At 41.9% G+C, this 23,895-nt stretch overlaps 1 protein-coding gene across 1 annotated transcript in view; it reads left to right on the top strand.

Annotated features, from left to right (window-relative positions):
• The first annotated feature begins 2,070 nt into the window (after nucleotides 1-2,070).
• Nucleotides 2,071-23,895, top strand: part of LOC113967565 (vitellogenin-2-like) — a 23,057-nt gene continuing 1,232 nt past the window's right edge. The window contains exons 1-33 of the mRNA XM_027683229.1: nucleotides 2,071-2,116; nucleotides 2,479-2,499; nucleotides 2,683-2,834; nucleotides 4,616-4,867; nucleotides 5,017-5,178; nucleotides 5,310-5,458; nucleotides 5,867-6,017; nucleotides 6,123-6,280; nucleotides 6,361-6,526; nucleotides 7,007-7,132; nucleotides 8,151-8,369; nucleotides 8,783-9,000; nucleotides 9,115-9,212; nucleotides 9,629-9,753; nucleotides 10,383-10,484; nucleotides 11,098-11,217; nucleotides 11,326-11,515; nucleotides 12,387-12,480; nucleotides 13,235-13,420; nucleotides 13,620-13,764; nucleotides 14,549-14,774; nucleotides 14,860-15,035; nucleotides 15,297-15,641; nucleotides 15,890-15,937; nucleotides 16,086-16,175; nucleotides 17,681-17,893; nucleotides 17,986-18,128; nucleotides 19,462-19,600; nucleotides 20,307-20,442; nucleotides 21,678-21,864; nucleotides 23,135-23,226; nucleotides 23,701-23,798; nucleotides 23,873-23,895. The exon at nucleotides 23,873-23,895 is cut by the window's right edge and continues 131 nt beyond it. Of these exons, the coding sequence (XP_027539030.1) occupies nucleotides 2,077-2,116; nucleotides 2,479-2,499; nucleotides 2,683-2,834; nucleotides 4,616-4,867; nucleotides 5,017-5,178; nucleotides 5,310-5,458; nucleotides 5,867-6,017; nucleotides 6,123-6,280; nucleotides 6,361-6,526; nucleotides 7,007-7,132; nucleotides 8,151-8,369; nucleotides 8,783-9,000; nucleotides 9,115-9,212; nucleotides 9,629-9,753; nucleotides 10,383-10,484; nucleotides 11,098-11,217; nucleotides 11,326-11,515; nucleotides 12,387-12,480; nucleotides 13,235-13,420; nucleotides 13,620-13,764; nucleotides 14,549-14,774; nucleotides 14,860-15,035; nucleotides 15,297-15,641; nucleotides 15,890-15,937; nucleotides 16,086-16,175; nucleotides 17,681-17,893; nucleotides 17,986-18,128; nucleotides 19,462-19,600; nucleotides 20,307-20,442; nucleotides 21,678-21,864; nucleotides 23,135-23,226; nucleotides 23,701-23,798; nucleotides 23,873-23,895 (4,790 nt within the window). The 5' untranslated portion in view covers nucleotides 2,071-2,076. The remainder of the gene's footprint in view (nucleotides 2,117-2,478; nucleotides 2,500-2,682; nucleotides 2,835-4,615; nucleotides 4,868-5,016; nucleotides 5,179-5,309; nucleotides 5,459-5,866; nucleotides 6,018-6,122; nucleotides 6,281-6,360; nucleotides 6,527-7,006; nucleotides 7,133-8,150; nucleotides 8,370-8,782; nucleotides 9,001-9,114; nucleotides 9,213-9,628; nucleotides 9,754-10,382; nucleotides 10,485-11,097; nucleotides 11,218-11,325; nucleotides 11,516-12,386; nucleotides 12,481-13,234; nucleotides 13,421-13,619; nucleotides 13,765-14,548; nucleotides 14,775-14,859; nucleotides 15,036-15,296; nucleotides 15,642-15,889; nucleotides 15,938-16,085; nucleotides 16,176-17,680; nucleotides 17,894-17,985; nucleotides 18,129-19,461; nucleotides 19,601-20,306; nucleotides 20,443-21,677; nucleotides 21,865-23,134; nucleotides 23,227-23,700; nucleotides 23,799-23,872) is intronic.

Raw genomic sequence — 23,895 nt, 5'->3', positions numbered from 1 at the left:
TGCCACTGTGGAGGGAGCTGAGCACAGCTCTAGGGACATGCTGTCCAGGGCAGGTCCTGGGCACAGCCAAATTGTTTGTCACCCTCACAATTTTCTGAGTTTTTGGGTTTTTTGCCTCTCTCTTTTTAATTCCTGTTATATCCTCCTGAGAAATCCTAGCATGAAAGGGCTGTGAATGCATGGGGGCACAGGCTGGGAGTTGAAATTGTTTTGAGGCACTGAAAAAATGACCTAGAAAATGATAGGGTTCCGTTTTATGAAGAAATCCCTAAAGGCAAAGCCCTTGCCCATGGGTTAACCTGCCCTTGAAGCAGAAGCACAGATGATCCTGCCCTGTGGCAGCACCATGGCCAGAGTGACCAGGAATGTAGCATCTGCTGCCCAAAGCAAGGGATGGGGTGGGATGGGGGTAAGATTCTGCAGCCCCAAGCTGCAGTGGTGAGGATTTGGGGGAAACCCTGTTCTTGCAGTTGGGCAGAGCCTGTACAGCCCCCAGCAAGAACTTATTTTGAGGAGTGTTAGGGTTCAGTTTTTGATGTCACTGCTATAGCAGTGGAGTGTTTCAGTGATACAGTGTTATAACTTTAAGAAAACAAGCATTGCTGCATTTAATATGCCATCACAGCAGCTCTCTGCTTTCACTGGCACTGACCTGGAGTTGTCCTTGCCCACAAGCTGGGTTTTTAAAAAAAAAAACAACTAGATCTGTGCAGCTGCATAGACTTATGTCACAGTATATTAGCTTTTGAGCCTCAAGTACCAGTGGCCAGTAGTTGCATACTCAAATCCTTCAAGTACCTTTACCAAATCTCCAAAGACATGACACAACTCTCTAGGAAATGGTTTGGCTTTCTATCATGTGCTACAGGTTTTACAAGGGAAGGGGTTAAAACAAGTAGGACCTGAATACAGAGCCAGTAAAAACACAGAGGATTTGCTATGCTTCAAAATTATTTTTTTTTTCCCTAGAGATGCAATCTTTGATCCAGGAGCAAAATCCACTGTTTGTCAGGCATTATAAATTATATCCCAACTGTCAATTATAAAAAAAAATCACCTATACAACATTACAAAAACTAAGCTGCCTTGGATAGGAGTTACTGGTCTGTTGATGGGAAACTGAATCCAGTCCCTTCCCACAGTGAGTTGGGCAGTAGCTTTGGTTCCCTACCCACAGAGGAGAAGGTTGGTGGGCAAACAGCAGCCACAGGGCACCAATGTGAACCCCTCAGTCCTGGGGCTGCCTTAGCCTTCCTGGGGCAGGTTCCTGATGGAGCAGTGTGGGTGGCTCCAGCTACTTGAAGCTGTACTTGTGCACAGCTCCATGACCTGACTGGGCAGTACTGGGGACCCTGGGGACCAGGCCAAACCCTGGAGCCAAAAGCAGCCTGAGGGACCTGTGGGGCTGCCTCCAAAGCAACGGGGAAAATGCCTGCTGATGAGAGAAGGGGACTCCACCATGTGGTGAAGAGAAGGCAGGTGAGGGAAGCGTGGATGTCAGCAGCACTTAGCCACGGCCTTTGTGACAATGCTGGGAGGTTTGTGTTACTGGGTGAATTCTCTGTCCCCAGAGAGCAGCGTTGTGCCAACAGCCTGTCCCACTCACAGCAGGGCAGGCAGGGGCACGGTGTCACAGGAGGGCTGCCTGGGCATTTTGCACAATCCTGCTGGGGTACTATCAGTTAGATAAGCTGTGTGTCTTATGGTCAGGTCAGTATAACCTGGGCAAAGTCAGCACAGACTGCAACAGCACCAGGTGCTTCCAGGGAATAAGGAAAATTAGTAGTTTTTGTTACACATTAATAATAATTGACTTTAAATATATTTTAATACTTTTAAGCACTCATTTCAAAAGGCAGAGCTTTCATGCCATTCAGCTGCTGAGGTGAGAACAAGAGCATTTGTGAAGGTTTTGGCTCAGCAAATATATCCGTCGCCTTGTCCCCTACCCCCTTTCCCTCAAAGGGTTTGTTTGGTTGATAAGAAGCTGATAACTCAACAAAATTCACTGTGCCTGTTAATAATTCTTCTATAAAAGCTGTGGATTTTCCCCTGTGGGCTTCAGTCACTTTTAGCATGAAGGGACTCATCCTGACCCTGGTGCTCACCCTCGTGGGTAAGTTGAAGCTTTACCAGCACTGCCGAGCTGTGAGAGCAACTGTGATGCTGAGCGATCTGCATCTCCTCAGGGCTTTTCAGGGATATTTAGAGCTTCATTTGCTGAAGCCCTTTTATGGCTTCAGCTGTAAACTATTAGATTTCTGTGCCTAAGCTCAGCAGCAGGAGAAAAGCCAAGCAAGCAGCAGGTAGTGAGCAGGGCTGGCACAGCCTTGGTGTCCTGGGGGTGTGGGGTGCACCTCATGAGCCCGTTACTGGTTGTTTGCCAACCATTAGCACACTGACTAAATGAATAATACATGAAAAAAATCTACAGAGATGGGGTTTTTTTCAAGCATACTTCTCTTTCCTCCCTCACAGGGGGCCAGAAGCAGGACCTCGGTAAGTGGCTCCCACTGCCAGCCAGCAACTCCCATGCTGCCTTCCCCTACAGCCTCACCTTGCCCACTGCTTGCACCTGTTTATTGGCAGTGACAGCCTCACCTTTCTTTGCTGGGGTGGTTCAAGTAACATCACAACAGTCATAGCCAAGGAGGTGTTTCTGTTATTTTTTTTTCCTAATAGAACCTGTTTTTCATATGGGCAAGACCTACCTGTATGGCTATGAGAGTGTCATCATGCATGGACTGCCTGACAGAGACTTGGCGAGAGCGGGGGTGAGGCTGACAGGCAAGCTGGAGATCAGCCGTGTGTCTCAGAACAACCACCTTCTCCAGGTAAATCCCCATGGCTATGGGAACCCACCCACCCATCCTCATCATATAGTTACAGATGCTCGTTCATACCTCCTGGTTGGCAAAATAATTGACAAAAAGATGATGTAGAGCTCACACATAAGCTCGAGGCCCTTCCCACTGCTGAGATATCCCTGTAAGTCCAATGTCAGTCCAAGTGGTTTTGCTCAGGCAGTGACAAGTCCCCAGTTAGGGCAAAGCTGTGGACATGGGCACTGAGCTCTGCACCCTATATACACAAGAGGTGATGGGAGAGAGCCGAGGGCACCGCTGAGGGCTTTGCAGCTGTATCCAAAATATTTTGGGTTACTGACATGGACCTACAGCGAGTGCCACAACCTTCCTCACAGCCTGCTCCTCTGCAAGAGGGAGCCGGAGCTGCTCCAGCTCTGCTGCCATCAGTATCTGAGCCCCCTTGATTAAAGGTACCTTAGATTCACCTCCATGCAAAAATGTGGCAGGCAGCTGCTTTAAAGAAATGTCCTTAAGATAGTTTTAATAAGACAACACTAAGCTTGAATATCAAAACAAGTGTTCAAGCATGAAATATCCATGTTCTTCAACCTGGTCCATAGCCTGAGAAAAGCTCAGCACTGGAATTCAGATATCACATGAGAAAGACCCACCTGTCTCCTTTATCTTCCTTTTAATATTTTTCACATAGGCTTTAATTCAAATGTGAAGAATTCTGAGGGTAATGCCATTATGATATCAGATCTGGGAGCTCTGTTACTCATCAAAAAGATTAAACCAAATAGCTTAAAATACTGGCATGGCACAGCACAAAAGATCACAGAAAAGGGATTGAGAAGACTCCACGTGGGGAGAAAGCTGTAAGAGGTGCCCTTAACACTCACCATAGGAGTTTTCTCAGTCTGTAATCCTGGGCATATACTACAGAAAGTGTAAAGGAATACCTATTGTCAAACTTTACACGGTGCTGCAATTGCAGGCTCTGTGTAACCTCACTAAAGTTGCTACAACTTTAGCAATTGCAGACAAAATCTTGAGTAGGAATTAATTTGAGAAAATGTGATGAGGCAAGACATCTTTGCAGCATTGATTATATATACCTAAAATAGAACAGAGCAGCTAGACAACACCTTTTCCCTCTGTGCAGGAACATGTACTTTTATGTACAAGGGTGGGAAGTGTGTGTGCATGTGTGTACGACTAGATGTGTATGTGCATGCAGGCACACACTTCCCACTAGGTAGCAGTCAAGGACTTGTGTGCAAGCTTTACAGCTTGATAAGCTCAAAGGGGTGTCAGCCACTTGCAAAGCATGTGTAAGCTCCTGCAATCACCTCTGCTCCCCCATCAGCTGTGCCACGGCTTTGGTGCTCTGGGGTGTGTTGGACCTGGACCAGCAGTCAGAATAGTCCTTGTGTGTTTAGGTGGGCAATTGGGCAATAAGGGCTTGGCTGCCTTGCAGACTGGAGGGAGATCTCACTTGTTATCTGTGGAAAAGGGGTTGCTGGCAGCTGGTGCTTCACTTGTCCAACAAGCTTAACCAGACTTGCTGAAATTTGGAATCCTGTTCACACAATCTTATTTTTCTTGCAGAAATCCTTCACGGAAGTTTGCATTTTCAAGGGAACTTCTTAGGCCCAGCACAGGAGTCTGAGGTTGAAACTGTTTCCTATGGCATTGGACAAGTGGCTTGTGCCTGGTCATGGATTGGAAGTGCCCAGTTTCCCTATTATAGCACTATTTCAAATGGATGGTTAACACTATGATTGTTTCCCTATTTTTGTTCACAGATTCGAGAACCAAAGCTGGAGGAACACAATGGCTTCTGGCCCATGGACCCCTTCATTCCATCTTTGAGGCTCTCAGAAACCATTGCTGCATGCCTCAGCCAAGCCTTTAAGTTTGAATACACTGAAGGAAGGGTTGGAAGTATTTTTGCCCCCGAGGACTGTCCCATTCTGTGCACTAACCTAGTGAGAGGGATTCTGAACATGATGCAGATAACCATCAAAAAGTCACAAAATGTGTATGAACTACAGGAGGTTTGTTTTTTCCATTCTGATTTTACTTTTATTTTCATTTTATCATTATAGAGTAAGTTGCCTATACATACACCTCACAGACCCTTTTCTTAGACCTTCTTATTGCTATTTCAAGTGGGAAGTTTACTGTGTTTAATCAATACTTGCAGGCTGGGATTGAAGGCATCTGCCAAACCAGATACATTATCCAGGATGACAGCAAGAGTCACTGGGCCACCATTTCCAAAAGCAAAGACCTGACGACCTGCCAGGAGAAAGCGGTGAAAAACGTGGGAATGTCATACATCCGGCCCTGCCCTACCTGCTCCCCGGTACGAGCAGCAGGGATCCCTGAGCCACTGCTCAACAGTCACACATTGCACCAATGCTCAGGGGGAGTTTGGCTTGTCTGTGCTAACCCATTCCTATTCCTATTTCTGAGTGGGTCTCTTTGCACTTCTAGAAAGTCAGAAACATTAAGGGCATGGTGATGTTCACTTACAAGATGAAGTATGGTGACAACGGGGTATCGTTGGTGTCTGCTACCTCTGAGCAGGTGTACCAGATCTCTCCCTTCAATGAACCCAACGCGGCAGCAGTCATGGAGGCAAGGTAGGCACTGGGCATGTCCTTGGGTTATCATAGCAGGAGGAGATGGCTAAAACATATTTACTGTTGATTCGTGAGATAACAAGAAAAATCTGCCCTGTGGCTGCAAAGGGTCAAAACACCATACAACCCTTGGGATGCCCAGCCAGGTGCTCTGCCCTGCTTTTTAGGCCACTGAAACATCTGTCCAACCTCTCAGAGACTTTGGCAGACTCTCATAAAAGCTCCTGTAGTAACATGACTTTTCCAGATAATCCTGAGCAATGGATAAACAGAGAAGTGCATGATCCATTTGCGGTCAATGCAACAGTCCTGCCTGAGCACCCTTCAGTCTGCTCCAACGCTGTACAAGTCCTTCACACACAGAGTGCCATTACAGGCTACTGATGCATTTCCCTCTTTCTTTTCAAGACAAGAACTGTCTTTGGTCGGCGTTAAAGGGACTCCTATCAGTGCACCAAAAACTCAGCTGCAAAACCAAGGGAGTCTTCGTTATCATTTCTCAGGAGAACTACTCCAGATGCCAATCCCTCTAATAAGGATTAAAAATCCAGATTTACAGGTATTAGAGGCTTACTTTCACACACTTTCATTATTTATAAGGTTAACAGGTCATCATATCATTATTTTAGACATGGATCTTTCCAACAGTCTGTTTTTCCCACAGTTAACAGAAACACTGAGGCAATTAGTTCAGCATAGTGAGAAAGGAGACACTAAAGAAGCTTCAGCCAAGTTCTTACAAATGGTCCAGCTTTTTCGTGTAGTGACCCTTGATCAAATTGAGTCTTTGTGGCTGCAGTTTGTCAACGAGCTTTCCTACAGGTAACTACTGCCTTCAGCCAGGGATTCTGACCAGAGACATACTGGGCAATGGAGATAATGAATCCTCCTCTCCTTGGCAGGCCCTGGTTCCTAAGTGCCATCTGTGCTGCTGGAGCTACTGACACGTTCAGATTCCTGAAGCAAAAAATTCATGACGAGAAGCTGAACATCTGGGAAGCAGCTGCGACTCTCCCTCTCGCCTTCCATTTCGTTACACCAAACAAGAAAACCCTGGAAGTTGCCTCAGTGAGTACAGAGCATTCTTCCTTTTGTTTCCCCTCTCACTCCTTTTTAAAGACGAATTCACAGGATTATAAGAGAAAGATGCAACATATTTTATTCTAAGTTTGTAAAATGCAAGGTATTAACAAAAATGCAGAATGTTTCAGAAAATGTTTCCAAACACTTGTTGCCAAGAGTTTTTTAATTATATTTGATGCTTAAACTCAGAGATTCTAAGAAAACTGGTGTTGATTTTTTTGCCAAAAAAACCCCACAACAAAGTCAAGAAAATAATATCATGCAACCAATATCTGAAGTGCAAACATCATAACTGGGGCGAGTCTATTTAATTTTCTTGTAGCTAAGTGTCTAGTATTTGATTTAGCTTCTGAAAACATTTAGAAAAAGCACTAATGAATTTTATTTACTTCTCAAGTGAAATTTTTGCTAAATACCAGCTCTAATTACTAGAAACAGTAAAAATTATACATCTTTCTTCTGCAGACTTTTCTGACCTGTCCCCAAATCCAGAAGGTACTGGTGCATCGGATAATTGTTTACCTGGGATATGGTAGCATGGTAAATAAATACTGTGCTCAGACTTTACTATGTCCAAATCAACTTCTTCAGGTAGGTGACTCTTGGTTTTTGCTCATAAAAGGTGAAGAAATTTTAAAGATGCCTCTAATTTAGTTCTCACAATGCTGGCAATTAGGTAACTCGCAGTTTGCATGCCTCACTCTTAGCTGTGATTGCCTGCAAAATTTCAAAGAGAGAATGAAACACCAACCTGGTGCCTTTGAAAGACCAGGTCTTAGCAGTTCAGAATTTCAAACATAGTTGTAGAAGTCCAGGGTGAAACGGATCCTGTAAACAGCCTAAAACTGTTTAGGTATGACAAAGTGAGGATTAAAGCAAAATAATTATGATTCTATGATTCTACTTTTACATTAGGTAGAATATGCTTAAAAGATGTACTCAAAAGGCAGTAAAGAATGAACATAAGCAAAGCTCTAGATATGTCATAAGTTAGGGCTTCCAAAGAGGCCCTGTTACATAATTGTATATCACCATCAGAAATATTTAGGACATCGTCCTTGGACTATGCAGCTCCAGCTCCTTGCTCAGAAGGACCACAGCCCCGAGATGGCCTGAGAGTGTTTGACATGTGTTTAAATCTTCCAAAAGAGGGTGAAATAAAGCCAAGCCACCAGAAGGGTAATTTCTCTTCTCAGAGCAGCAAAACTGTTTAAGTAAACTCGCTATTGCTTTAGGAAGTGAAAAATACGCAAGTGCAATTTGGCAGGGCTGGCAGAGCTGCCCCAGGAAACGGCTGAACCTGGCATCAGCTCAGCACTGCCTTTGAACTTGCAACAGACTCTCTGGTGCAGGCAACCACCTGGGATTACCTCCTACACTCAGGCACAATTCAAAATCTATTACAACCCTGTGTAAGGAGAAAATCAAGTTTGTTTGTATGGTCCATGTTTGGCATTCTGATAGTGATGGTGCAATTTTTCCTGGGAGCAATACAGCTCTATTCTGGGGTTTGCAGCAGTAGTTGTTTTGCTTGCTATGGCAATCCATATTTTTATGCATTATTACAAGATCATTACCTGGTAAGATTAATACAGTCTGCTCTTTTCAGCCACTCCATGACCTTGCTACTGAAGCCACCAGCAAAGCTGATGCCAAAGATATGTCCTTGGCCCTGAAAGCCATCGGCAATGCAGGAGAGCCAGCCAGTATCAAACGCATCCTGAAGTTTTTGCCAACATTTTCCTCGGCTGCAGTTTCATTGCCAAGCAGAATTCATGCTGATGCCGTGTTGGCCTTGAGGAAAATTGCCAGAAAAGACCCTGCAAAAGTAACTGAAATTATTATTTAAACAAATGTCTTAAAGGGTATAGATTGGGTTTGCTTAGTGACTCAGGAATAATAAAACCATCAAGTAATATTGGCAACTCTGGGTAGGTTACTCAGTTACTGGTCTTCCTCTTGCCCACAGTGCAAATTCCTGACATCATCCCATCCTTGCTGATATTCTGGGAAAGAGTTTGCTTAGTCCCTGTAACACTGTGCCCATTCCTAATGGCTGGTTCTCCCAGCCCTGTTCACTGTGCATCCAGCCATATCTTCATTTTCCGTGACAGGTCCCATGCTCAAGTTTCTCTTTAGGGTTCTCTTTTCCATTCATTGCAGAGCACATATGCACTGTTTAGGAAACACTGCTCACTGGGAAGTTATGAGCTACTCACAGGTTGTATCTTCCTATTCTAGGTAAGGGAGATCACCCTCCAGGTCTTCATGGACAATACGCTTGCTCCTAATGTCCGAATGATGGCTTGTGTTGTCCTCTTTGAAACTAAGCCTGCTCTTCCAACGGTAGCAGCTATGGCCAGCTCTCTGCTGACAGAGCCCAGCCTGCAAGTAGCCAGTTTCACATATTCACACATGAAGGCTTTGGCAGTGGGCAGGATCCCACAGCTCTATAAACTGTAAGTAGAGGAAGAAGTATGTTTTTAGCAGCAAATGATGATGTTTTTCTTGCAGTTTTCTAAGTATTTGGTCACAGTCAACTCTCTTCATGTGATTTGAACTCTGTTACTCAGATCTTCTGCTTGCAACATTGCCATTAAACTCCTGAGCCCCAGACTTGACAGGCTGAGCTATCGTTACAGCAAGGTCATTCACGTTGGTGATTATTCCTGTGAGTACCAGGTGCCCTGTGCACTCCTGCTTACATAGCCAAGTGCCTCTATTGTGTGCTGTGATTTTCATCCAAAATCCAATCATGGGCTGTGAGTTTAGTGCACTTTTGACATATGAAAAGCACAAGACCATCCTAACATGAAAAATTCCCTGAGAGCATTTCATGACTCTCTGGTATCTGCTGGGGAAAGTGGTGCCTGCACATGGATTTAGGCATCCCTCCTCAGTCCCTGGGGTTGTGTCGACTTTTCCCTAGAGTAAAGTTCTCCTCTTGAGGTTGAAAACTTGAGGACCTGTGGGACTGAATTCTGACAGAACCCCTTGTGATCTACTACAGCATGTACCTGAGGTGGCTGTGCCAGACACCTTGGAGACTTTAACAAAAATCTCTGTTACTTTTTATCCCTGTGATAGCTGAATATCAGGCTGGTGCCATTTGGAGGTTCTATCTAATGAACAGTCCCAGCACCATGTTTCCATCTGATATAATCACAAAAGTAAGAGGATATTATGCAAATACTGCAACAGATATTATCGAGGTGAGTATTGCATTAAAACAGCCAGCTTTAGACTGTGATGTAGTGTTTAACTCCATTGCTGGCTGTGAGGGTGGATGTGGAAGAGAAAATTTAGATAATTATTATGATTTTACTTAGGCATCTTTTTTTATTTGGGCTTCTTGACACATACATTAATCAATGAACAAATCCAGTGTAGACATGAAAATCTAGGAGTAGAGGAAAGCTTATGCAGCAGAACATTTATCTGCCCACCTAAAATCACACGGGATCTAGGGTATTTTGCATAAGTACAGGGAAATAGCAGCTCAAATTAAATTTCAACCAGCAGTGCAGCCAGGGCAGCACAAAGCTCCATGCAACAGCATTCAGACATTTACTCAGCTTCTTGGGCAAGCTTTGCAACCTGGGCTGAGCTCCACTGTGCCCTAAAATTATCCCCGCTGACTAATTCAAAGCTGACTTGCTCAGCACGTCCTCAGCATCTGCAGCCATAGCCTGCAGTCATCTCCCAGGTAGACATGACCCTATAACGCAATGGCTTCGTGAAGCACATCTTTAGCATGGCCTCAGTGAGTGTAATACCAGGTATAATGGTTTTCCTGAGCTCTCCTATACTTGGGCTGCGCCACCTGACTCTGTTCCTACAGGTGGCTCTCCGGTCACAAAGCCTAGCCAAGCTTATCAGGAAGCAGAATATTCCCTTCGCTGAGTATGATGCATACAAGACACTGAAGGAGCTTGGTAAAACGGTATGTCTTTGCACACCCTTCTGATCTATTTGCAATAGATGACTCCTGCCAGCGCCAGGGTTGCATCACCCACCCACCAAGCCATCCCTTTGATGTTTCAGTATGAAAGGAGTTAGTCGTCCTGTTTGGTCATGGAAAGATGTACTTACACTGTATTTTCGCTGTCAACAGATGCCACCTTTTCATTCAACATGTGTCAGCTCTTAATGTATAGTACAAAAGATGATGAAGATGCTGGGAGCCAGAGTGTTTTAAAGTGTATGTTAAACACTTTAAGAGTGTTTGCTGTAACACTGTAAGAGTGGTTGCTCTTCTCTTTAAAAATTACTATTGAATGAGATTTTTCTTCATGAGTCCTAGGGTGTCACCTACTTCTTACAACAGCAGAAATTACCAAGCCCGTACCTCATCCTTACAAGGGAAAACTTGCTCTGAAATCAGTTATGCAACATAAGATTCACATTGATTCGGACTTGCAAGGTGTCTATTAGTTTTCTGGCTAAGGAACCATGTTTTGCCTCCTTTGGATGGGATCAACTGTTTGCTGACACATTATTATAAGTGACATTTTCTGCTTCTTCCCTTTCTTCCCTTCTCTCCTTAACACCACCAGTTTATAGGATGGAAAGAACTGCCTCCTGAAGACCCTCTGCTGTCTGCTTACATCAAAGTATTGGGCCAAGAGATAGCCTTTGTTGACATTGACAAAGATGCCATTCAACAGATCATGATGGTACTGACAAGTGTGTTGTCTTTTTTATCTGCAATGCCAAATAATTTCCCTTCCATGTTTCATCTTACCTACTTACCTAAACTAAGTTGGGTTTTTTTCTGTTTTCAGCATCTAACTGGATCATCAGACTGGCAGCCAGTGGTAAAAAAAGTTGTGGAAGAGGTGCAGAGAGGCATTTCAGGGCGATGGACCCTGCCAGCAATGGTGGGCGAGGTGCGGCACATTGTCCCCACGGTGGTGGGTGTGCCCCTGGAGCTCGGGCTGTGTGGGGCAGCAGTGGCCCACACTGCGGCTGACGGTGAGCTTGGGACACCAAACAGAGCAGTTTCCCCAAAATAATTGTGGGTCCGATCCCTCTGCTGAAATTAAATCCCTCTATAATCTTGAAAAATACCCTTGTAATATGGAAACATTAATGATCAGCTACCTCCAAAAGGTTTGAGAAGTAATCAGCGTATTTCACCTGAGACATATTTGTATAACTATGGTTTGGAGTAGCAACCTTTAAATAATCATGTAAAGTATTTCAAAATGTAAAAGCACTGCCCATCTGTTAACTACTATGCTTATTGAAAACATTGTATCTCCAGCACTTGTTGTTTCTGGTGCACCCTCACCTTGAGTACTGTGAGCAGTTTTCAGCACCAAAATATAAAAAAGACATTAAGCTATTAGAGGCCATCCAAAGGAGGGCAATGAGGATGGTGAAGGGCCCAGAGGGGGAGTTGTATGAGGAGCAGCTGAGGTCACTTGGTCTGTGCAGCCTGGAAAAGAGGAGACTGAGGGGAAACCTCATTGTGGTCTCCAACATCCTCAAAAGGGGAAGGTGAGGGGCAGGTACTGATCTCTTCACCCTCATGACCCACAACAGGACTCAAGGAAACAACATGAAGCTGAGTCAGGGGAGGTTTAGGTTGGATATCAGGAAAAGGTTTCTCACCCAGAGGGTTGTCAGGCGCTGAACAGGCTCCCCAGGGAAGTGGTCACAGCCCCAAGCCTGCCTGAGTTCAAGAAGCATTTGGACAATGCTCTCAGGCACATGGTGTGATTTCTGGGGTGTCCTGTGCAGGTCCAGGAGTTGGACTTGATCCTGACAGGTCCCTTCCAACTCTGCATATTCTATGATTTTATGATTCTCTGTTCATATAATTCCTGTCTGTCTTTTGCAGTGGATATACAGATGTCACCACCATTATCTGACAATTTTAGACCTACACAGTTGTTGGAAACCAAGATGGATATTCATGCCGACATCAGGCCAAAGTAAAAATTACATATATCTTCACATACGCGCATGAGCATTTATATTTATATTTGAAGTACATATGTGATCACGTGTTATTTTAGAGGAGTCCTATTTGTCCCAGATTTGGGACAGCTGTGCTAGTCCAGAACAGTTAAGTTGTAAGAAAGCAACACAACCACCTGATGCTTTACAACCCTGCAAATGTAGCAGTGTGCACTGTATCCCACAGGATACTGTGCTGTTCTGTCATTGTTAAAAATATGTTTTCACCTGTTCAGTGACTAAAGATACTAAGCTGTGAAAATATATTTGCTTACATATGAGCAGTTTTTTACAATTTCAGCATAGAATTGCATCACCCCCTGGCACAAGCCAGAAGGATTTCAGGGGAAAAAGGGAAATTCTTCTGGATCTGCAACAGAAATAGTACTAATAGTGATAATAGTAATAATGATAATAATAGTAGTGATAATAATAAAAAAATAAGCACAATCTGAAGCTACAAGATTCTGGCATTATCTTGTTCTCAAGCAACGTATCAGTGACAATGCAGTCAGAGGGTTCCTGTTAGCTTTGTTATTCAGATAAATCCCTTCACCTTTTCCAGTGGCACTTGAGGTTTTTTCTTATCCTGTCGTGATAAATCTCTTCATCCATCAGTAGTGGCTCTTACAATAAACAGAACAGCATGAAAATGTAATTTTGCATTTCAAAGTTAAATATGTGCATATTAATCTGTAATTATGCCTGGGTTTATTTCCACTCTTTCAGGGCATATTTTCATATGATTGCAATGATGGGGATTAATACCCAGTACTTTCAGAGTGGTCTTGAATTTCACGCAGAGTTCAGTGCCAACACCACAATGAAATTTGATGCCAGGATAAATATGAAAGAGAAAAATTTGAAGATTGAAACCCTTCCCTGCCATCAGGAAGCTGAGCTTGCAGCTGTGAGGTACAGAAGAGCTTGCTGCATTTGGTTTGCTCTGTCTTACTGATTGTGAGCTCCCTGTTATAAAATCACAAGCATACAACTCCTCGTTAAGGTTTGCCATACCTTGGCAGCCACATAAAGCTTAGTACTGTCTTTCTTGCACCAGCAAAGATGGGTAAGCAAAGTCAGAAGGTGTTACTTGTGTGCCATTTATCCACAGGAGTGAAGTTTATGCTATTTCAAGGAACATGCAGGAATCAGATTCCGAAAAAAAATCCCAGCTTCTCCCGAAAGGAGAAGTGCCAGGAATCTCTGACCAGCCATTTCAGCCACCAGAAAGATCTTCAAGACCTGGTAGCTGGAAGGTAAGGAGGCCTCTCACCATCTGTGTTGCAGACAGGCAGAGAACAGGCAGCTCCTCAGAAGGACTGGGCACACCTAACATAGGAGCTGGCTAACCAGATCACGGGCACAGGAATGGTGAAATTCAGCAGGGGACTGACATTTCCTAAATCAAGTCTAAGACCCAATGGGTTCAAGACATGATCATTCACAGTCCACTCACTCTCCTCATTGCATGCAGACAAGGCTACTTTGACAGCACGTGTTCCTCTTTCTTTACAGTCATGTGGAGGGTGTGTGAAATTCATATCCTTTGTACAATATCCCTTTTTTTCTGAGTCAGAGCAATGTGAAAAATATCTATATCCTTGGGCAGGATACAGATTTTTCTTCCCAAATCCTGAGATAATCCCTGCAGTGGATTGCAGAAGCACATTCTCTTGTGTACTCTTCAGCTTCTGAGGCTGGCATGGGAAGGCTATGCTGACTTGCAACAGGAAGGTTAGAAGCCTTAAACAGGTACAGAGAGGCAGCCCCTCCAAAGAGCCCTGCAGGTTCTCATTGGGAAATGTGTCTGTGAAACACTGCTGGGAAAAGGGTGGGCAGGAGAGCTGTCCTCTTCCACAGAGCACTTTGCAGGAAACCTTACTGCTTCAAGTGCTTGGACCTCTAATTTTATGCAGTCCTTCTGTACTTAAGCAGAACCGTCATTATTCTCTTCATGAACTGAAGGAAAGATTTTAAGAACTGGGACAAATTTTTTTGGTTGGAAAATAACTTTATCTGCCATATTTTTGTTTAATGCAGCAAAGCAGTATTCCTAGTGTGATATCCAAAGGATACCAGCAAGGTTCAGAAGAGGCACATCACCACAGTGAAGGAAGATTTTACACACGCATGTTCTGTAAAAAATTTGAAAGTTTGGGATGTTCTACTTGCCTCAGCCTGAAGTCACAAAATTCTGCGTTCTTAAGAAATACCTATCTGCACAAATTGGTTGGAGAATTTGATGCCAAAATAACTTTGAAGCCAGGTACAGTCATAACAAGATTTTCTGTCAATCACCGTGAACAATGCTCAAGCACTGCAACCCTGGAATGTAAATGTTTTGACTTTAGTTCATACAGATGCTGATATTGACAAAATAGAGCTGGAAATTCAAGCAGGATCCAAAGCAGCATCAAAAATAATTGATGTAGCAAGCTCAGTGTCGAAGGAAGAGGAAGAGACATCTCCATATGAGGACATTAAAGCTAAACTGAAGAAGATTCTAGGCATCGAAAATGTGTTCACGGTAAGAGACTTTGAGCATCAGAGAAGGAAATATTTCCTATGAAAAAAGCCAAGGGTTTCCATTGTGGAAAAAATGGCCCAAGGAAAGCAAGGATTTGGGCTGGGAGGAATGGGTGTGGGTGAGCTTTGGTACAGCTCCTGCAGTGTGTGGGGACAGGAAGTTCTATTTCCTTGATAGCCTGCGGTGAGTAACTTTTCTGACAGCCAGAGAAATGTTACAAAACAAGCTATAAATTCATAATGCTTTCAACTGTTTTTGGAGGCCGCAAATAAAACACGTCGCCGCACAAAACGGATTAACAGAGATTACAAGACTGCAGATACAGGCCTCTGGGCAGAGCCCAGTGCACCCCACCTTTCCAGTTCATCCTCTTCTGCTGCTGCTTCCTCTGCTGATGGCAAGGAGCCTGGAAATGATCCCAAGAAAGATGAAGTAAGGCAATCTGGGAAGAAGCGTGGCAGCAAGAGCAGCAGCAGGAGCAGCAGTGGCAGGAGAAGTGGCAGCAGTAATGTCAGCTCCGCTAGCAGTAAAGTTTGCAGCAGCAGCCAAGAAGACCACTCTGGGGACAGGCACTGTAGTGGGGACAGTGAATATTCCAAGCAACAGGTAATTCACTCTGGCTGGAACTTTTTATACTTCTTGTAGTGATTGTTTTTGTAAATCAGGAAATTGTGCTCATAGAGCATGAACCAAAGGAAGAGGAACTCTGGTTATTTGAAGCACTTCAGTGTAAAAGGTTTAAACAATTTTATTTTGTTTTGCTTTTTTCCATCCTCAATATTTAATTTTTAATGCATTTATCAAAAGTTAGTTCTTCGTTTTCTCTTAGGTCTTCTTACATACTATTTTCACAGGTAACCCTCCCTGTTTACCAGTTTTGGTTTAAGCCAGCAGATGAACAGGTACATTTATTGCATGTAGTGGGAGCAGGGTCTACAACTTTGCTGCAATTAGACCCTAGTTCTCTGAGAATAAAAATATGATAAATTGATTCTGCAACAACTTCTAGTGGTAGGCAATCTGCTTCAAGGTGATTCTCTGCTTTTGCAGGGCCCAGGAAGGGAAATCCTGAACAGCAGCATCAGCTCTTCCTCTTCTTCAGCAGCTAGTGATGAAGGCATCTCTAGAGCCATGTCTCAGGTGAGTACCTTAATCTGCAAGAAATCAAAACAACTACCTTGCATTTCCAGTTATTACTATAACAGAACAGGAAAAATATGGTGATTTAGCACATTAGATATATAAAAAGAAACTGAACGCTTCTTGTTTCTTAAAGGTGAGCACATTGGATAGTCATTGAATGTTTTTTTAATATGCACTCAAGGCTACATTTTTTTTAATGAAACTGCAATGTATTGCTGCATATATTGAAATTTGTGTTACTCAGTAAATAATTCACTGTAACAATGAGAACACTTTAGAAGTGCTGACCTGCTTGATTAGAAACTGGTTTCAGGTATATTTTTCTTGTATATCTTTTTGTAAAAGTTCAGGAGGTGACTCTGCCACTTTTTTATTTATTAGGTCTCCATTGCAGAGTCCTTCTGTTCATGTTAGCAGGACAGTAAAAGGCCTTTGAAAAGACCTTGACTTTGCAGCAAGGCTCCAACTCTGAGAGCAATCCAGGTGTTTATTTGGGAATGCCTGCATGGTACATAGTTAATGGTACCCAGTCCTTCTGTAAGAACTGATGGAATCTGGAGCAGATTTCAACAAAGAAAAATTTCACACATTTCAGACAATGACCTACATGCCTATAAAACAGCAAGCCTTTCTTTGCTGAGGCATCCCTTCTGCACCAGCAGCTCCCAGCTGTTAGTGGAAGTAGCTTATGGAAAAAAGGCAATCAGATCTACCTTCTCCCCAGCTTCTCCCCAGCAGCTTAAATTCCCCTCTCTTGTCCTTCTTTTTACCACATACTACTTCCCTGAACTGTTTTCTCAGCCACTGCCTTGTTCTTTTCCCATTTCCCTCTAAGCCCTCTCCAGCTCTGTCTTACCTAATCCTTTTGTGTGTCTCTGTCACTCCAACCTGGCAGCTCAGGGAGGACCTGCTGCCCCACAGTTAATTCCACCTGCAGCTCCCCCATGGCCAGGTGAGGGCTCTGTCCCCACAGCTGGGGTAGGACATTCACAGCTGGAGCACGTGCTGCTGCTGGGCACAAGGGTCAACATGGAACAGGGCCACACGCTGCTCCTCCTGCAGGTACCACACTTTGGACTGCACTGAACAGATCCCTCTGACAAAACAAATTATCACGGTTTTAAACAAGTGGTTAAACTAATTTTATCAAAAAGATTATTAGCTAAACTACAGGTTGGTAAGAGAGCAATGATGAGCTGGGGAACATTGGTTCTTTATATGGTACCATACTTCTTTTTGTTACACTGAAATTACTTTAGAAAAAAATTCCCAAAGTGTTTTACTTACATACGTCATGACAGCTCTCCCTCAAAAGACTGGCAAAACTACATATGAACTGAATAGACTGAGTAATGATCTGTGATGCTGTCCCATACTTCACATAAAAAGGCTTTTTGAATGAAACTTTTCCTTAGCAAATAGTTTTTAACTGTGGTTTTAGTATAGTAATACTAATGCTTTGTTTATGTCTTTGGCCTCTATTTCCTCTCTACTGACTGAAGCCTAAATTCTTGGGAGACAGCAAGCCACCGATACTGGCTGCGGTCCTTCGTGCCATCCACAAAAATGAGCAGCCGACAGGATTACAGCTTGTCCTGTACACTGATACACAACCCTGGAGATCAAGAATACAGGTGTTTGTTTCAAGCATCACAGGACCAAGCAGATGGAAACTCTGTGCTGATGCTTCAGTGATAAATTACCGAAAAGTATCAGTAAGTTTAAAATAATGATCAGCTCAAACGTAAAAGATACTTAATGATCTTACTATGTTTTATGCAAAAATATGTATATTCCCCTCTACTAGGGTTCTCTTAAATGGGGTAAAGATTGCCAGGACTACCAGATTGCTACTCAGATTGCAACAGGGCAATTTGCTGCTTATCCAGCTATGCAGATGAAGCTGGAGTGGCTAACAGTACCTTCAATAGTCCGAACAACTGCAAGATGGTGAGATTTTACTTTAGTTTTTGAAAAATTCACGTCAATGCTCCAAATAATTACAGCTTCAGTTCTGCAATTTTCAAGCTGGAAAAATTCCCCTTAACCAAATCAGTAGGATAGTAAAGAATCAGATTACGTATGTCTGGTTTTTCTGTGTATTCATTCCCCCAAAGCATAGCGCATTTTAGTTTGCAGGAAAACCACTTGGGATGATGGGATTCACCTAATCTATTATAGACTTTTAATTTAAAGTGCCTGAATTAGGAGATTGGTCTCCTGATGCTTCCTAATTGACAGAGGCTTAGAGCAGAAGCCTAACCTTGGTTCTTTGAAGGGGTCAGCCTCTTATTGACTGTACAGGGAGAGTAATTTCCTAATGTAGGCACCTGGCCTCTGGCTTCTGAAGCAGGTGATACAAATATTCCTATAAGGCTTATGCACACTAAATAGCAAATATTGTATGACATTTACTGGAAGAAAACTGTACATTTTCAGTACACATGTGTCTCCATATACATATAGTATTTGTTGTATTCATGCATTCTTTGTATTCATACGTGTTTGCCTGCAATAACATATAGATCCATACTGAAGCTTAATTTTTTTCCTAGTGCTACTGAAATACAGACATGTACAGCAACTCAGTAAACTAAATATGCATGCAACACAAGTTTTCACATTAAAAGCATACAAGTGATTTTGTTAACAAATGTCTACTGAGGAGGTTAACTTTTTATACTATATTGAATTACTTGAAGTGTTATCTGCCCTTATTAGAGGAGATGAAACTACTCAATTGACTACCCTGGAGCAAAGCCTTAGAACTTACCTTTTTTCTGCTCTGAGACTATGCCTTTTTAGAAAGGAATATTTTCTGTATTTCCATTTTTGAGTCCCAAGCCTGTAAGGAAACCCAATCGTAGAGATCCCTCCATCAGTTTGTTGACAGTCTTAGTAGGCTAAGGATCCTTGCTTAAAGTTACCACTGCAGGACTGGTATACTAATATTAAATACTCATTTATTATTTTTAGCATGTTAGTATTTAATTTTTATGTAATTGGTGCCTATTTTTAACTCTGAATGTGTTTAAAACAAGTTTGCCATACTTTGCTTTTCATATCACTCTACCCTCCAGTCTCTCGAGATCTTACTCACTCACTAACAAATACATTTTCCTGCCCCTCCTTCCATACACAACATCAGGTATCACCAAACCCTGTCACAAAACACGTCCAACACAGAATACATATTGCTTTATGGGGGTATATTAATGTGAACAAATAATAACCACTTTTTTCAAAGATAGATTATTGTTTTAATCACTTCTTTTTTTTTCAGGTTCTACTCATTTCTTCCAGGAGCTGCATATGTGCTTGGGTATTCCCTAAGGCAACAGCTTGGTCCCTCTCACCAGGCAACCTTGGTTATGGCTTTGACATCTCCAAGAACCTGTGATGTTGTTTTTAAGTTGCCAGAGGTAACTATTTTCCATTATCTTTTATCCTGGAGCCATCAGTCCTTATAAATGGATGGTTAATAGCTTTATTAACCTGTTGATTTTTTGGAAAAAATTATTAAACTATTAAGAAGCTGCCATCACAAGACATTATATTCATGCAATTGGTTTTGCTATGAAAATATCTTGCAACACATTTCTCTTTCTCATGTAGCATGCAAGCATATGAAATAAAAAACAGGTTACAAAAACAACCATCATGATTGACAGCACATTAACAATAACATTAAAAAGACCACTCCTCCCCAAATCTTCAGAAAGATGACAGGTTTTACTGTGTCCTGGAAAGATAGTAAAACCAGGCTGTAGAGAAGCATGATGGCCAAATAACAGTGCCTGATGCATAGGCAAAGAGAGGGTGTGCATCTCAGGTAAGCCAACTATTCAGATTGTGAGAAAATGAGGTGTACAGCTACCAAAAAGCTGCAAATTGGTGACTATCCAAATTCATTTATAGCACTGCTGTTCTATAGGTTGAAGATGTGTTACACTGTAGAATATTTCATGTGGTAGACAGAGGACTTGAATTCTTTTTCTGGCCTAAATCCAGATGTTAATTTAGATTTCAGTCTGTACAGTCCTCTTGGAACATTAGAGGAAAATGCTATCTCATCTCTACACTGTACTTTGCATTTGCATTCATGTTTGTTTTCTGACTGATTTTCAGCTCACCATTTACAACAGAGCAATCACACTTCCCCTGCCATTCCCTTCACGTCCAGGTACACCAGTTTCAACACTACCATCCTCTGACTGGAATGTCTTTTCCCAAGCAACACTTTCAATTATTGAAAGTTTTAAAGGTCAGTAAGCAACTATCTGCACAGGTATTGATTGGCTTTGCAGATTTTGTAAACATGATTTGTACTTTTGATGTAACTTGAAATTATTTTACATTCACTTAAAAAATCAGTTGGACTTCAGATAGAAATAAAGCATCCGTATGAATATCTGCGAGGCTGCAAAGATGTAAAGAAGAGGAGACTTAGGAAGATTAGACATTCAGTTCCATGCCAAATAGTGATTCCAAATACATCCATTCACAAATTCATCTGTTTCAGTTTCACTGCAGAGATTGTTCATGAGGAAAAAAACATTACAAAATTTGTGAGACAGACATTAAAGTGACCTCTGATTTGGGGTGCTCTGTTTGATTAGCACTGTTATGTAAAAGCTAAAACAGCTTCAAAATTATACCCATTAATTTCAAATCCTGCACTTTGATTATGAAGGGATTATTGTTTGATTAATGCTGTATTAAGAGCTAATCACATTATATTTACTTAGGGTAAATTTTAAATAGAAAAGCTTTATGTAATCCTGTAATAAAGACTCACATCTTGCTTGGAATCAGTGGGGTAATATTGTACCATGCATACTGAATGGTGTCCCTGTTCACAGCAGGGAAGTTGAAACTAGATAATCTTTTAAGGTCCCTTCCAGCATAAGCCATTCTATGATTCTATGATATTTCTTTGGAAAACACCAAAACTAATCTGTATTAATTAAAATTGTTGTAAAATAATTTCTAATCTGGTAGGATTGGAGCTGGTAGGATTTCCAACAAAATACCATGACAGTGAAAAAGCGAGAAATGTAGTGTGGTATTTTTGTCTCCCCTCCTTCTAACTATTTCTAATCCTGATTATGACTCAATAAAGGTATCAGCACTTTAGTGAACTTTCTCTAGTGTTAATGATATGTTAGTTGTTATCAACCTTTGAGAAATTCTTTTGACTACAGCAAAGATAGAAAAGCCAAAAGAGAGTTGCACCAGCACCAGCTGTGAACATAATTTATCTCAGACAGTGATTGAACCATGAGTGGGTTGTGCTGCTGCTTGGGGATGAGCAAAGTTTTACTTTTGTATTACTACAAATCTAATAGTTGATCTTACAGAATCAATTCACTTCTGTGTGGGAATGGGTAAAACCAAAAAATGGTCTTTTTTTTTTAATCAATTCCTATTAAATTTAAAATAGAATACCTGCCTTATATAAATTATAGAAGGCTTACTTTCTACTGGATTTTTTTTCAGCTCACTGTTCAGTTTTCCAAAATACGATCACAACCTTCAATGGTGTTGAATTTAACTATTCAATGCCTGCAAATTGCTACCATGTCTTGGTGCAGGACTGTAGTCCAGAGCTTAAATTCCTGGTGATGATGAAAAGACTTGAAGAGTCTGCTGACCTTACAGCAATAAACGTCAGACTCGCCAGCCAGTAAGTAATTGCAAACTTAATAAAAAACAGATGTCAAGCTTGATGTGCTATAAACATGAAGATCAAATTTGTAGGGCAGATTGGCACTAGCACAAGACTCATGCAAAAATTACTGATGTCAATGCAAAGGTATCTAAGAGTGTCAACTGGGATTTGGGACTTTGTCTTTTAAAAGTGCTTCTGAAATATATCTGAGGTTCACAGTAACCTACAGTCTTTACTGCCCCAAATTCTTCATTAATTTGTTAGAATTTAACCATCTCATTTCAGTTCTTAGTGATTAAGTAGACACGTAAACTAGAAATACAAAAGGGACTATAGCAGTCATTTAGTCTGGCCTTTTACTCTAAGCTAATAATTATAACAAATTAGAACCCACACTCATTTCAGCAGAGTTGTTGAGAAGTGGACATAACTAAAAAGGGTATTACTTATCCCAGATTAGAGGCACTCTCTTAGGTCATCCCTTGATTGGTGCATAATGTTTAATCTATTTGAAATTACTTTAAGACACACTTTGTTGCATCCTTGAGCAATCACCTCTAAATTGTATGGGATTATGCATACCAAAATCATTGTAAGAAGTGTTCTTCAAAGTGCATAAATAGACTTTGATCTGTAAGGTTTCATTACAAGTTATTGTTAATTTCTGAAAATTGTGTGCCTAACTGTGCCATAATGTTAGAGAAACAAACTAGTATTCCCTGCATCTGTTTTGTGGAAAAACACAAGGGTGCTTGTTTTATAGACTGTATCTTTTGTGATAAAGACATTCCTCGTCACTGAACCATTCCTGATCTTTTCACACAACTGTTTGGATGAGCTTTTGATGTGCTTGAGCTTCATATTTCTTCATTAGAGCAAACACTGCTCTGAAGAAAATACTACAATACACAGACTATTCAGGCTGCAAGAGAACCCCCCCAAGGGAATCCAATCTTCCTTTGTAATGTAAAGCACCTTCAATTTATGCAAATGTAATAGCAATTACTGTTCTGCAACAAAGGTCCTGTATCCCGGTGTCTTCCTGCCTGTACCCTGGTCACCAGCAGACACCCAGAGATGAGTAAAGCCAGGGAAAGGTGTACTGTGAGCACTCTTCCTGGCATTCTTTCCTGGGTGCTCTCAATCTTCTTCCTAAAGGGTAGCAGGTGATTCATGCCAGAATGATGTGAGCATATTGCAGTAATGTTTCTACCAGAACGGGAAACTGTGGGCTTAGTTGGGCAAAGGAGAAGCATTTGTTTACACTAATTTCCTTTATTTAAAGTGAGGTTGACATGTATGTTTCCAATGGACTCACCCATTTGAAGATTAATGGTGTCCAAGCCCCAAGAGATGTTCCATACACATCTAATTCTGGTAAGAGCCTCATCTTTATATTTTGTTTAATCTTTTCTGGTCTTTTGAATAAGAAGAGGATAGGATCCTGCAAACGCCTCTCAAGATAAAGATCGTCTTAATTTGAGAAGTAATTAGATGATTTTAACATACCTTCATGCAAGCTTTCATATGGGATAGCAAGAAAGATGAGCAAAGAAAGAGATGTGATCCTGTGCATCTTTGCACAAACCAAAAAATGCAGGCCTGTGGGATGTTTTGCTGATCCCAGAGACACACAGAACAAGCAACTAGATGTCCCTTGACACAGCCACTCGTCACTGAGTTTCCGCTTGTTCCAGGGCAGAGAGCAGCAGTCTTTCTCATTCCCCCCATCTATTTCAAGATACATCACAGCCTGCATTATGTCCCCAGGAACTTAACAAATGGTTCAAGTTGGGCCCTAAAAGAGTAACTTCATTTTAGAAGGAATCTTATTTTCCTTTTTTGTTGCAGATGCAAGCATACTGATCAGCAGTGAAGAGGAAGGATTGGCACTAAAAGCCCCAGATTATGGCATAGATAAACTATATTATGATGGGCATAGACTTAAGGTAATTTTAAAAATTATTTTCAGTGATTTTATTTTTAGAAGAAAAAAATTTATGTGCACTTTTATTCCACAAAGATTCAGGTTGCTTTCTGGATGGC

The sequence above is a fragment of the Neopelma chrysocephalum genome, unplaced genomic scaffold (assembly GCF_003984885.1).
Source record: "Neopelma chrysocephalum unplaced genomic scaffold, ASM398488v2 Primary Assembly neopelma1_64, whole genome shotgun sequence".
NCBI lineage: Eukaryota > Metazoa > Chordata > Aves > Passeriformes > Pipridae > Neopelma > Neopelma chrysocephalum.
The sequence above is the reverse complement of the archived record's forward strand: the minus strand, read 5'-3'. Positions and strand labels throughout refer to the sequence as shown.